At 35.7% G+C, this 13,641-nt stretch overlaps 1 protein-coding gene across 2 annotated transcripts in view; it reads left to right on the forward strand.

The window, feature by feature from the left end:
• Window positions 1-13,641, forward strand: part of LOC150081121 (ubiquitin carboxyl-terminal hydrolase 24-like) — a 908,750-nt gene that overhangs the window by 550,263 nt on the left and 344,846 nt on the right. For both annotated transcript variants that reach the window (XM_090381072.1, XM_090381073.1), the window contains exon 39: window positions 5,716-5,876. In XM_090381072.1, coding sequence (XP_090237198.1) covers window positions 5,716-5,876 — 161 coding nt within the window. The remainder of the gene's footprint in view (window positions 1-5,715; window positions 5,877-13,641) is intronic.

The following is a 13,641-nucleotide window of genomic DNA, read 5'->3' on the forward strand; positions in this document are numbered from 1 at the left end:
ATCCTATTATGGAGGCCTTTATTTTTTATGGTGTGATGAGAAATCGCATCGCCAATTCTCACCACTCTGGATTTGCAGGATCTGGCAAGTAATGTCTTTCTTCTCTTTCACATCTCATCAACTCTCTCTATTTCTCACTTTTTATTCTTTTTTTTTTCCCTTCTGCCAACAATGATCCACACCAGAAGATGCTGCGCATGTGCAAGGCTATGCTTCTGCCAATATATTGATCGACTGTCATGTTTTTTTATTTTGAGTTTACAAAGAGGCACAACATCTGGAAAGCTTCTCATAAGGTTTTATTTTGGTTTTGTGTATTTTATTTTAGTTTGTATACAGTTTTAAGCACTTTTATTTACACAATTCCCAGTCTTTAATTTTTATTTTTTATGTATATGTAATTAAAATTCTCAGATTAAAGTTATTTACTTTTTAAACAGTTTTGCTGGTTGTTACAATATTATTTCATTATATTACTAATTATATGGATAAGTCACATGAAAATGAAAGCCAACAGCTTTGCTTATTGCTTTTGTAGAATCCACATGGATGCAAAAAATGAGACAGAGCCTACTTTTGTTGACTTCTATGGTACAATTGGTTATGGGCACCCACTGGGTTTTAGTGATAAATTATTTTATAATGGGATTGGAGATTAAATAAAATATAAAAAATATAGACACAAATATGCACAATTTTATATACACATTTGAAAAAAAAAAAAAAAAAGAGGAAGAAATACTTATTTAATGATCATTAATGTTAAAACAACATTTGGGAAGAATGACAATGAAAAAAAAAAAAAAAAATTCTAAATACGGCTTCCTGTGGATTGTGTTTTCAATTCATACTACTCAGAAAAATCATCAGTTAGCTTAGTGCCAAGGCAAATATATATAGTATATGCAGTAGTGTAATTTCAGACTACAGAGTAATTAGTTAATTAACTATCTGCATAATATTGGGGATAAACTTTACATTATATTATCTAATTCGATTTGGTAACCACAGAAGGCATTAATCTTGTCAAACCTACTTTTTATATAAAATTTATATAGAATTTGAGTGTTTGCTAAATTTTTGATAGTTTTTACAGTGACTTTTTAATTTACTCAAGGATTACATTCCAGAATGTCTCACACAATTTAAATTTACATGTAATGCAAATAATCACCAAAAAATGCAAGAATAGACCTATGAGAGTAAATCTTGCATCTAGCTAAGTTAGCCCTACTGGTACATGCCATTCATTTTCTTTAAGAAGACTGGGCACTTTAAAGAAAATCATGAACCAAAGAGATTAATTTATCTTTTTGATGTACTTATTTGTACTTCAAAAAAAAGTATGTTCACTATAACCAACATGTACAGTATAACACAAACAACAATTGAGGGAAAGAGATTGAGATGAAGTGTGGCTTTAGGCGGATTAATGAGAGTAATCGTCATGGTCAGATTCCATTCCCTCAGTTTCGGACCAGATAGGTAGGGTTGGGAGTTGTTACGCTAACCTTGGAAGTGGAGATTTCACTTGGCTACTCCCTTGAGTGCTTGAAAAAGAATCCAGAGTTAATTGCTTTGCACATTGCCTCTTCTCAAGGAACAACTCATAGTAGCAACCAAGTTCTAGCGTAACTTTACATTGCACATTAGAGCTTCGTTCAAGATTAGGGTCTTCATCAGCTAACAGATTTAGGCCTTCATCTATAAGATTTAATGCTTTCAATATTCCTTTCACTGTCAGGCTCTGTTCTTTAACCTGTGGGCTTTCACTCGCTGCTGCCTCCTCCCCTTGAATGCTTGAATGCGATGCTGCTCCTGTGCAAACAGATCTTCATTTGACAGTTCTTGATGATGATGATGCAAATCAATTAAATCATTGACATCAGTTGCCTCCACTTCAGTGAACCCTATCTTTTTAGCGAGTTTCACACATTTGTGTCTAGTTTGCCTAATCTTCATTGGTATCAGAACCTTTGAAGGAGTTACTGAGATGTATTTTGAATTCAGTTATGTGGAACTTCATGCCATGCAGCATCAATGAATTTTAAACCATCTTTTATGTTGAAGGTTCGCCAACGTTGCTGCACACTCATCTGTTCATGGTCAGTCTTATCAATTAGATCAGCCAGAATGCTCTTTAAATACTCAGGCTTAAAAGATTTAATCACATGCTGGTCCGTAGGCTGGAGTACTGAGGTTGTATTTTGCCGGGGAAAAAACAATCTTGATATTGGAACAGACATCAACAATACTGGCTTGTGGCATTATCAAAAATAAGTAAGACATTGGACGGAATTCCTTCTGCCTTGCAATACAATTCCGATTCTCTTTGTAACTGAGATCCAAGATAACTTCTGATAATAACAGCAGTTATCCACCCTTTAGGGTTTGAATACCAATACAAGGGCATGTATGACCTGTTGTAACCTTTAAAGGCACGAGGGTTTTGATAGTGGTAAGTGCACACCGGTTTCAGTTTATGATCCTCCATATTAGAACTAAACAGAAGTGTTAGCCACTCATTTGGTGCCTTAAAGCCAGGCGCAGTCTTTTCAGCAATTAAAATATAAGTGCAATCATGCATTTTTTTCCAATATAAACCTGTTTTGTTAAGGTTGAATATCTGTTTGGGTATGTACTCCCCCTCTTGTGCCACTTTCCTTAAATATGGTTGCCGTGTGTTATTTTAAATTTGCATAATTTAAAGACGTATAAAGTAAGAAGTCACTGTATAAGGTTTTGATTAGTGTTGTGCAATTTCTGGAAATTCATGCATATCTAATGCATTGTGAGAAAATAATATTCCTGTGAAATTTTTGAGTAATATTGTGACAAATAACGTGAGTTCCTGTAACAATGGTGTGCAATTTAAATGTGTTTCTTTTATCATATAATCATTCATGGATTTGTCATCTTTTAATATGATTTCTAAGTCCAGGAATGTTAAGTTTCAGTGTTGTCACTGGTTTTCTTTAATAGTTCTGTGGGGTAGATTTCTTTATATATTTTACTGAAATTGGAGTTGAAAATGTCAATGAAACAAAATGCTATTAACTGAACATCACTTTTATTTTGGAATTTAGATTCAAAATATTGTAGGAAAAGGGTAGCAATGGCAGAAGCAATTATCCCCCATTGGAATTCTTTTTTATTTGTTTAAATAGACCTGCTCCAGTATCTATATATTGTTGATATTGTGAGTTCCTGTAACAATGGTGTGCAATTTAAATGTTTCTTTTATCATATAATCATTCATGGATTTGTCATCTTTTAATATGATTTCTAAGTCCAGGAATGTTAAGTTTCAGTGTTGTCACTGGTTTTCTTTAATAGTTCTGTGGGGTAGATTTCTTTATATATTTTTACTGAAATTGGAATTGAAAATGTCAGTGAAACAAAATGCTATTATTATTATTAATATCCATATGATGCAAGGAAGCCTGAGGCTTATGCTGCACCAGGAAAAAAAAAAAAAGTTCCCAAGTAACCCAGAGAGAGAGAGAGAGAGTCAAAAGTAGAAGGGAATCACCAAGAAAGAGAAGAATGATGATATCCAGCTCAGGACCCTGGGTGTGCCAAGCTCATACTCACCAGATGTGAGCCCCCGGGGTTAACTGAACATCACTTTTATTTTGGAATTTAGATTCAAAATATTGTAGGAAAAGGTTAGCAATGGCAGATGCAATTATCTCCCATTGGAATTCTTTTTATTTGTTTAAAAAGACCTGCTCCAGTATCTATATGTTGTTGATATTGTTTATTCCTGCAATTTATATTGCAGGATGATTGAAAACAGATGTTAAACTGCCCCTAGTGTCATGGAGGTGTAGTTTGAATATATTAACAGAGGCTGTTTTTTTTTTTTTTTTTTTTGCTGGTGTTGTATAAGCTTCCTTGCATTTTGTTGCTAATATTTGTATTTTATTTGCAGTATTGGGAAAATAACAAATTTGAATGCAGATTTGTTATTTTTATATTATAAACTGTAATTACTCTTGGTCCATATGACTGGTCATCTTTGACATTCTTTCAACAATGGCCAAAATGCTTAACACTCTGAAGTCTGAAATGCCAGTAGCTCTTATATTCAAGTCACACATGTGATCTGAATATAAGATTGACTTCTATGTGGAAAATTTTGACAAAGTTTAATTGTTTGGTAACCAATTTCTTTTTTTTTTCTTTTTGCACCTTTGTACTAGTGGCACTATTTGTAACCTTGTAGTCTCTGTAAGACTCAAAGGTGCCATAAATGATTAATGTACTGGAGATGACTGCCTTCTCGTGCCATATTGCCACTTGCTTAATGGAGGCCTCAGGTATCCAGAGCATGCTTGAACCCCAGCACAGATTCCTCCCCATGTTGGATAGCATCATATTTTTGGATGTTACAATGACTGTCATGATATTATCTGGTATTATTCATTGTTTTATTATTATATATTCTTCATATTGAGGTTACAGTTTTAAAACTGATTAATTTGCAGGCTGTTTTCTACATGGATGCAAACTTAATAAGAAAACTGTAGGAAGCGTCTAGATAAGCTGTTTCAGTAATTATTTTTATGAAATTAAAATACTATTATGCCACTTTAAAGAGTTAGTTGCAACAGAAGTGAGTATTGTTAACAGGGTACCAATTGCCACTGCCTACAAGTAAAAATGAAAATAAGAATTAAAAAAATGTCACAGTAAATAAATATGTTTACTGGATAGTTGCATGTACAACTCTCTCTTCAACGTGGTATAATAGTATTTCAATTTCATAAAAATCATTATTATCATACCACATTTTATTTTCAACATTTTAGTTTTATCATCTTACTGCAAATACTTAATCAGCTGGAGCATGTGAGTGATGCAGTAGGTACTGTTGAGTATGTTTTGTCAGGGAATTGTGTTTATTATTATTAGCCGTATGGTGCAAGGAAGCCTGAGGCTTATGCTGCACCAGGCAAAAAAAAAAAAAAAAAAAAAAAAAAAAAATTCTGAATTACCCAGAGAAAGAGAGAGAAAGTAGAAGGGAATCATCAAGAAAAAGAAGAATGATGATATCCAGCTCAGGACCCTGGGTGTGCCAAGCCCATACTCACCAGATGTGAACCCCTGGGGTATCTACAACATGTACAACATATCTCAAAATTTTATTACATCATATTTCCCTTCTCCCCACAATCATTATTTCAACTACTGAAACTAGCTAAGTTTATCTTTGAAAATACCTGACCTCACCCCCTTCTACCAAAACTTTTTAATTCACTTTGCAAATATACTTGATTTCAATACAGAGAATGATTCCCGTAGGACACAAATATTCATTGAGATTCAGTGAATATTTGTGTTCTCTGTAAATGGTATACGTAAATTGTTCATCCTTGTTTTAAAGTAATAATGTAATCATCATCTGACTATTAGATTTCCCAAACCTTCAGTTAATCATTCTGCTTACTCTTTCTACATAGCATTGAAATTATAACATAAAAACACTAAAAACCTATGTGCTGTTCACATCAAAAATCAATACTACATACAAGTAGAATCTCTTAGCATCATATGGAATTGAATGCTTTTAAACATAAAAGTTTGATATTTTCATTACTTAAGATGCAGCTTTTGTGTAAATTATACATGTGATTTTGAAATTTGATAAAATGGATAGCAGTCTTTGATTTCTGAACAATGATTTTCACTTTTTTTTCATTATTTTACAAGTATGAACCACTAGTAGCTGGCCGTTCTTTGTGTGGTTATGTAGGTCTAAAAAATGCTGGTGCCACTTGCTACATGAATTCTGTAATTCAACAGCTCTACATGCAACCAGGTATTAAAGAGGCAATCTTGTCTATAGATGAAGAAGATCCAGATGAAGATAGGTGAAATATTTATTTAAAAACATAAATTTAAATTTCAGAAATTCTTTCTTAAGTTTTTCTTTTACATTAAGATGTTTTTTCACTTTCTCTGCAGTAAGTTACTGAAAATATATGAAATATATCAATCAATATAAGCTATATATGCTTTCTTTCTTGCATCATTTGATTTGACTACTACTACTACTACTATTATTTTTTTATTTATGTTTGCAACTGTGTTTATAGTTAAGTTCATTGCTTAACCCTTTCTCAACTATGAACAAGGGGGGGGGGATTCAAAAAAGATTTGTATTCAGCCAGAAGTAGCTGTGATAGACGGTTGAAACAAGTCAAGGTATCAAAAAAACAAAAAAAAAAAAAAAAAAATCATCTTTCTAACACAACTACTTCTGTGTGAATACAAATCTTGCTTGAATCCACCCCCCTCCCCATACATATATAAATATACAGGGTGTCCACAGACCTTCTTTACAAAACTGATGTATTAATTTTGTAAAGGATACAAATATGGTACAAACCTGAAACCAGTTCCAGGTGATAGAAGATAACTTCAAGCATTTATTCACCAACTATAAGATGTGTGCAGTGCAGCAGATTGCAACATAATCACAAAATTTTAATCGTGGCAGAATTTACAAACCCCAAGAAGGTACAGTATGTATTTTTTGGTTCAGTGAGCTACAGTCTACTACAGTTATTCATAAAATTCATAAAAGACATCTCTTTATGCAGTTATCATTGTGGCTGAACAGTAGTGGAGCTGATTCAATAAAGTTTCATGTGAAGCCCAGGGAAATCCAGTCAAGATCAACAGTGTATAATGTGTTACATCACCATCTGAGGATGAAACCATACGTCACAGCTCGTACAAAAGATGTTGATCAACAACAAAAACCAAAAAGGATGCAATTCTGCTACGGTTGCATTTTCAAATTATGCTACCATATACTGCAAATGCAGGTTCTCCAGGTGGTGAATAAAAATTTAAGATGTCCTCTATCGCTTGGAAGTGGTTTCAGGTTTGTATCATGCATCCTAATCACACAATTTATATGCATTAGGAGGGACTATATTCTGAAACTTTTGTGGGGGATATTTTTATCAGCATGGCCCATCCTAGCAAGTAGAAAGAATCCATTTTGTAGATGCAGGATACTTTTGAAAAAGGTAGTGCAAAAGTCTTCCCGATATCGTTAAGGAGGCCTTAGCACTAGAAATACAGAAGTGGTCAATACAGTTGATAGTACTGAACATTTTAAGTTACTCAAACCATTGAACATTTTAAGTTAGTATAACTTTTTCAACATGTATTATAATTTTCTAAGGATTCACGACTTTTTCTAAAATATGCTTCTCTGTGCATTTTTTTTTTAATATTTTACTTTTATAAAAAGTTAAACAAAGCAATACTTATATCTGTAAGTATCAGTGGGGTCAATTTAATAATAACACTTTTTCTGAGATGTCCTGTTTTTATGTTTTATTCAATATTTTTATTCAATTCTGTTTCTTTGTGTAAATATAGCATTAGAATTGGTAGAGGCATATAAAGCAAGAAAGCAGACATATACATCATCAGCCAAAAAAAAAATTCCCATTTCATCCATGAGAGCCCTGTCGATCAATTCGGCCCTGGAAAGATTGTGCAAGGCTCAAGCGGTAGAATTTTTTTCAGCCTGGTCTGTACTTGTTAACAGGAGAGACTGCTTCTACAGGAATGGGATACACTTAAATAGAAAGAGTGGAAGAATGTTTGCTGATGCTATCGAGGCAGTGTTAGGTGAGTCGGAAAACTGCTAGATTGGGGGGATACAAGGACTAATAGATTAACAGTAGCCACTGGCAGAGGTGACAGTGATTCTTGCACTGCTTTTATTGGAATGAGCTTGGAAAACCAGATACAGGGTATTTCAGAGACTGCTAGGAGTCATTGCGGTGCAAGTAAACACATGGGTTGTGTTAGGGTAGCTAAGAATAGAAACAGGTGCATGTATACTTGCGTGTACACCAATGCTAGGAGTTTAGTAAATAAATTTGATGAATTTGAGGTATTGCTCAAAACATCAAAGCAGATATTGTTGGGATATCAGAGACGTGGTGTAACACAGATATAAGAAATGCAGAACTGGAATTCGGGGAGTACAATGTGTACAGAAAGGATAGACAGGATAGGAAGGGAAGGGAAGAGGAGTTATGCTATTAGTTAAGAAACATCGCTGTTGACATCGCTGGACAGTGCAGTGTCGAGTCAGTTTGGTGTGACATAAGCATTGGGAGATCAAAGTTGAGAGTAGGAGTGTGCTATAGGCCTAATGACTCTGATGAGTATAATAAGAAACTGTACAGGTAAATAGAGTTGGCCAATAAATCAGAGTCTTATAATGGGGGATTTTAATTTTCCAGATATTGACTGGAATTTGGGGACTGGTCACTCACACACTAGCAAGGCTTTTGTGGATTTATTGGATGATTGTTTTCTACATCAGCATGTTCGGGAGGCAACTAGAGGGAGTAATACTCTTGATTTGATTATCAGTAGTGATTCTTCATGCATTAAGAATCTGCAGGTAAATGAACCAACCACTAGGTGGCAGTGATCACAGTGTGCTGAAGTCAGATTTACTCAAAGAGGTAAAGGGAGGTAAAGGGAGCTAAAGAGGTAACCATTAGGGGTAAAGGGAAGGGTTATTGCTTTCGTAAACGTGACTACGATGGACTAAGACAGTATTTAAATTCTATACGGTGGGACCAACTGATGATGTTACCAACAGCAAATTCAAAATGGGAAGCATTCAAAGAACTTATCTTGGAAGCTACTAGGCTTTACATACCAACTAAGAAATATTGTTCAAAATTTAGGCCTAAGTGGATGTCAGATGAACTAATGAGACATATGGCAGAGAAGAAAAATGCATGGGATACATACAAATTAACACATGACACAGAAGCCTATGATAGATACAAGTTGATCTGTAACCAAGTTACAAAGGAGGTTAGGCAGGCGAAGGCAGATTACGAGAAATCTTTGGCAAGGGATGCAAAGAAAAACAGCAAAGAGTTCTTTACTAATGTGAACTCTAGAAGGAAGGGGATGAATCAGATTGGTCCACTTGATATCGATGGGTCAACTGTTGATGATCCTGCTCAGGTAGTTAACAAACTAAATGAATATTTTGCATCGACATTCACACATGAGGAGTTATTCACCGAGGGGAATGCCAGAGGTGTATTCAACTCTGGCAGTAAGCTAGAGAATCTTGTATTAACTGAGAGTAAAGTTGAGGAGAAATTGTTGAAGATAAACACAAGAAAGGCACCTGGGGTGGATGGGATCTATCCAGTTATATTAAAGGAAGCAACAAAGGAAGTAAGCAAACCCTTAGCCATAATTATGAGAGCTTCCTTGGACTCAGGGGAAGTACGCATGGACTGGAGATGTGCAAATGTGACCCCAATTCACAATGGAGGATCAAAGGGCGACACAAGTAACTATAGACCTGTTAGTTTAACTTCTGTTCCTGGAAAATTAATGGAGGCACTCGTTAAAGAAGCACTGCAGGATCATCTAGACAAGACTTCAGTTATAGCTCAGACACAGCATGGTTTTGTTAAGGGGAAGTCTTGCCTGACCAATTTGATTGGATACTATGATGCAGTCACAAAAGAACTGGATGCAGGGAATAACTTTGATATTATATACTTGGATCTTAGAAAGGCTTTTGATACTGTTGCACATGGAATACAGCTGCACAAATTGGAGCAGTGTGGCATTAAAGGTAAATTGGTGCTATGGATAAAGGGGTGGTTGAGGGGGAGAAGACAGAGTGGTAATCAATGGACACTGCTAATAGTGGACTAATGTTATTAGTGGAGTTCCTCAGGGTTCAGTATTGTGTCCATTATTGTTTTCTGTATTTATAAATGATATTGATGATGGTATATCAAGCTTAATGTCCAAGTTTGCAGACGATACGAAGGTTGGCAGGGTTGTCAAGGACACTACTGACACTATGCTATTGCAACAGGATCTGGAAAGGTTGAGCAGATGGGCTGAGAGGTGGCAAATGAAGTTTAACATTGACAAATGTAAAGTACTACATATGGGGAAACAGCGACCCCAGAGCAACGTGTCAACTCTGTGGTACTACACTGACAGTGGTAGAGAATGAAAGGGACCTGGGGGTGGTTGTGCAGGCAGATATGAAGTTTTCTGAGCAGTGCAGACGGGCTGCAAGAGTAGATCATGGTGTATTGTCAATGATATATAGGAATTTTTCTAGCAGGGATAAGGAGGTGATTATTCCCTTGTATAAGGCAATGGTCAGGCCACACTTAGAGTACTGTATACAGGTCTGTATACAGGTCTAGAGGCCTCATTTCAAGAAGGATGTAGAGATGCTGGAACGAGTACAGAGAAGGGCAACAAGATTGGTGAATGGAACAAAGGGTTGCTCTTACGAAGAAAGGCTTAAGTTTTCCAAATTACAGTGTCTGGAGACTAGGCACCAGTGAGGTGATCTGATAGAGGTGTATAAAGCCTTGAATGGTTTGAGCATGCTCAATGCTGGTGGGATTCTTCCTCTTGCTCAGAATAATCACCTAAGAGGGCATAAATTCAAATTGAGGAAAGACAGATGTAGGAAAAATGTGAGGAAATTTGCCTTTAACCAGCGGGTGGTTGGTTGGTGGAACAGACTTCCATCCCTTGTCGTGGAAGTTGATAGCCTAAATAAGTTTAAGGCTCAGCTGGACAGGTATTTCGAACGAACAGAGGGGTGAAGTGGAAGTTATTTTTTATTTATTTTTTTTTGGCTGATGCTGCATAAGCTTGCTTTCTTGCATCAAATGCCTCTGCTAATGCTAATTTGTCCAATTCTTCCATGAATTTATTTAAGCTTCTTTTTTTTTTTATTTAATTTATATTTATTTATTTAAACTTCCACGATGACAGATGGAAGTTTGGTCCAGTAATTCACCAATTGTAACTAAAGGCAAATTTCTGCACATCTATTCTACAACTGTCTTTCCTCAATTTGAATTTATTCCCCCTCAAGTTCATAATCTGAGCAAGAGGAAGATCTTGCTGAAACTATTCAAGGCCTTATACACCTCAGTCAGATCATCTTGCAGGTACCTAGTCTCCACACACTGCAATTTGCTGAACTTAAGCCTTTCTTAGTAACAGCAACCCTTGGTTCCATTAACCAATCTCGTTGCCCTTTTCTACACTCGTTCCAGCAGCTCTACATCCTTCCTAAAATGAGGCCTCCAGACATGATACTCCAGTACTCAAGGTGTGGCCTGACCATTTCCTTATACATAGGGATAATCATCTCCTTATCCATACTAGCAAAATTCCTGTATATCATCGACAAGACCCCATGACCTGCCTACCAGCCTGTCTCCACTGCTCAGAAAACTTCGTATCTGACTGCACAATTACCCCCAGGTCTTTTTCATTCTCTACTACCCTAAGTGAAGTACCACGGAGTTGGTACATTTCTCTAGGGTTACTGCTACCCATATGTAAATATAAAACTTTACATTGCATTTGTAAATAAAAAACTTCAGTTGCCACTTCTCAGCCCATTTGCCCAACTTTTCTATATCCTGTTCCAGTAGCGTACTGTGATTAACAACCCTGCCAACCTTTGTATCATCTGCAAACTTGGACATTAAGACTGATATACCTTCATCAATATCATTGATAAATATACAAAACAACAGTGGGCTGAATCCCAGGGGACTCCACTAATAACATTAATCCACAAAGAGCAGTGTCCATATACAAATACTGTTTCCACATAACCTGAAATGAGTGAAAGTAGACAATTCATATTCGGATGTCTAAATATATTCTTTATTGCATAAATGTATTGTTTAGTAAAATTTTGCTAATTTTATTTTATTCAAGTAATGATAATGCCTCCTATAAAGTAATTCTGTTCTTGCTGGATATAATTCCACTTTTGTAGAACCTGAAAGTTCTGATAATAGCTTTCAAGGAACAGTAGTCACTAATCTGAAAGCGATAAGGTATGTTTGTGTCAGACGGCACCTGGGATTTATCCCATCTCCGTGAGTGTTTCGCTGTATCGAGGACAGTGCACTGTCAAGCCAGAGACTTGAAAGTGTGTGAGCCGTGTCTGTGCAGTGTGATATGTTGCGCCCATTGTTTGTCCGGCTTATTGGCTGCCAGGCCCCTTGTGGGGCCTGGCAGCCAATAACCAGCCCCATACCTTGCCACGTGGAGGCTAGCTGGGTGTATCCAGTATCACAACAAATTGCTCTGGCAGGTCCTGCCACCTAGTTTCCTGGGATTTCAGTGGCTAAGACCTATAAAAAAAAAAAAATCTGAAAGTGACAGTTGGTCAACTGAAAATCATCAAACCAGATCACTCAAAGTTTTGTATGTTAACCATGGAATTCTTAGAAAACAAATAATGCAAAAACTGAAGCACCCAAAAAGATGGAACAAAATGGGTAAAATAAAGACAGATATTCCATTTGAAATATTTCTCAGAAATTTAATGTGGATATTCCAGGTTCAGTGCTTATTAAAAAAATTATATGCATTCCATTTCTGTTTTGAATGCATTTCATCTTTTTATTGATGATATAATGCTATGATAATAAAAATAATAATTTAGAAATTTCATTTGCAGATATGGATGTATTTCTTGGTCAGCTTTATGCTCATAACATTTAGGTCATAAAAATTTCGACTTGAAGAGTATGTTTTCCCAGAATTAGGAACAGCCAATTTTGTATCATTTTATTGAAATTAGGAAATATATCCTATTTGAGAAAAATGTAATAAGAAGAAAAAGATTTTGATGGCAATTTTTCTCTAGCATCCAAAATTTGGAATAAATTTATAAATAATTGTAGTGTGTGTGAAATGCAATGTCAGGTGACAATAACTGTTTTTTTTTTTTTTTTTTAAATTAGGTGCCAAATTAGTCACACAGCTCTACTAAATAAACTGATAACATCAAATTTTGCATAGCTTTCAATGAAGATCTAAAATTCTTTTTCATTGGGTTTCTATATTTGGAAAAGATAATAATTGACCAAACCACTATCAGAATGGTAACATTTGTATTAGAATAGGCTGCAACAAGGAAACTAGACTTTTGTTGCATCATCCAATAAATAATCTCACATCTCCCCCCCTCCCTTTCCCTTTTATCATACTCTTCCTACTGCCATAAGATACTTCTGCACTTGTCCCATAAAATTTGACAGACTGACAATCCAACCATTAAGCACTTTGTTCCAGTGGTTGACAACTTGCAAACAAAACTTAAACTTTCTGAGATCTAACCTGTTGGTTTTCTCTTTCCCTTTTTGTGTTTGGTGCATTATACCCTAAGTTGCTGCTGTGCCAGTAAACTCAAAACCAAACCAAACCAAACCGAATCTTCCCCCTTTCCCCTCCTTTCAGTGCATTATACACCCAACGAGACCCCTCAAGGATTCCTTGGGGGAAAAAAGTATCTCAGAGGGGAATCCGACTGTGCTAATACACAAGGGGAGGACTAAAAATCAGATGAGTAACTAGAGACTTGGTTAGTTTAACTTCAGTGGCATGGATAGTCATCATGTCTATGGTAAAAGATATTTATTATTTATTATTATTTATATATTACATGATCCTCTGAAGATATCCTGAATGGAACACAACGCAGATTTTCAAAGGAAAAATCTTCTTTAATCAATCTGATAAATTGCTATGATACGTTTCACATGGGAGTTGGATGGA

The sequence above is a fragment of the Mastigoproctus giganteus genome, chromosome 9 (assembly GCF_048544385.1).
Source record: "Mastigoproctus giganteus isolate SK-2022 chromosome 9, ASM4854438v1, whole genome shotgun sequence".
NCBI lineage: Eukaryota > Metazoa > Arthropoda > Arachnida > Uropygi > Thelyphonidae > Mastigoproctus > Mastigoproctus giganteus.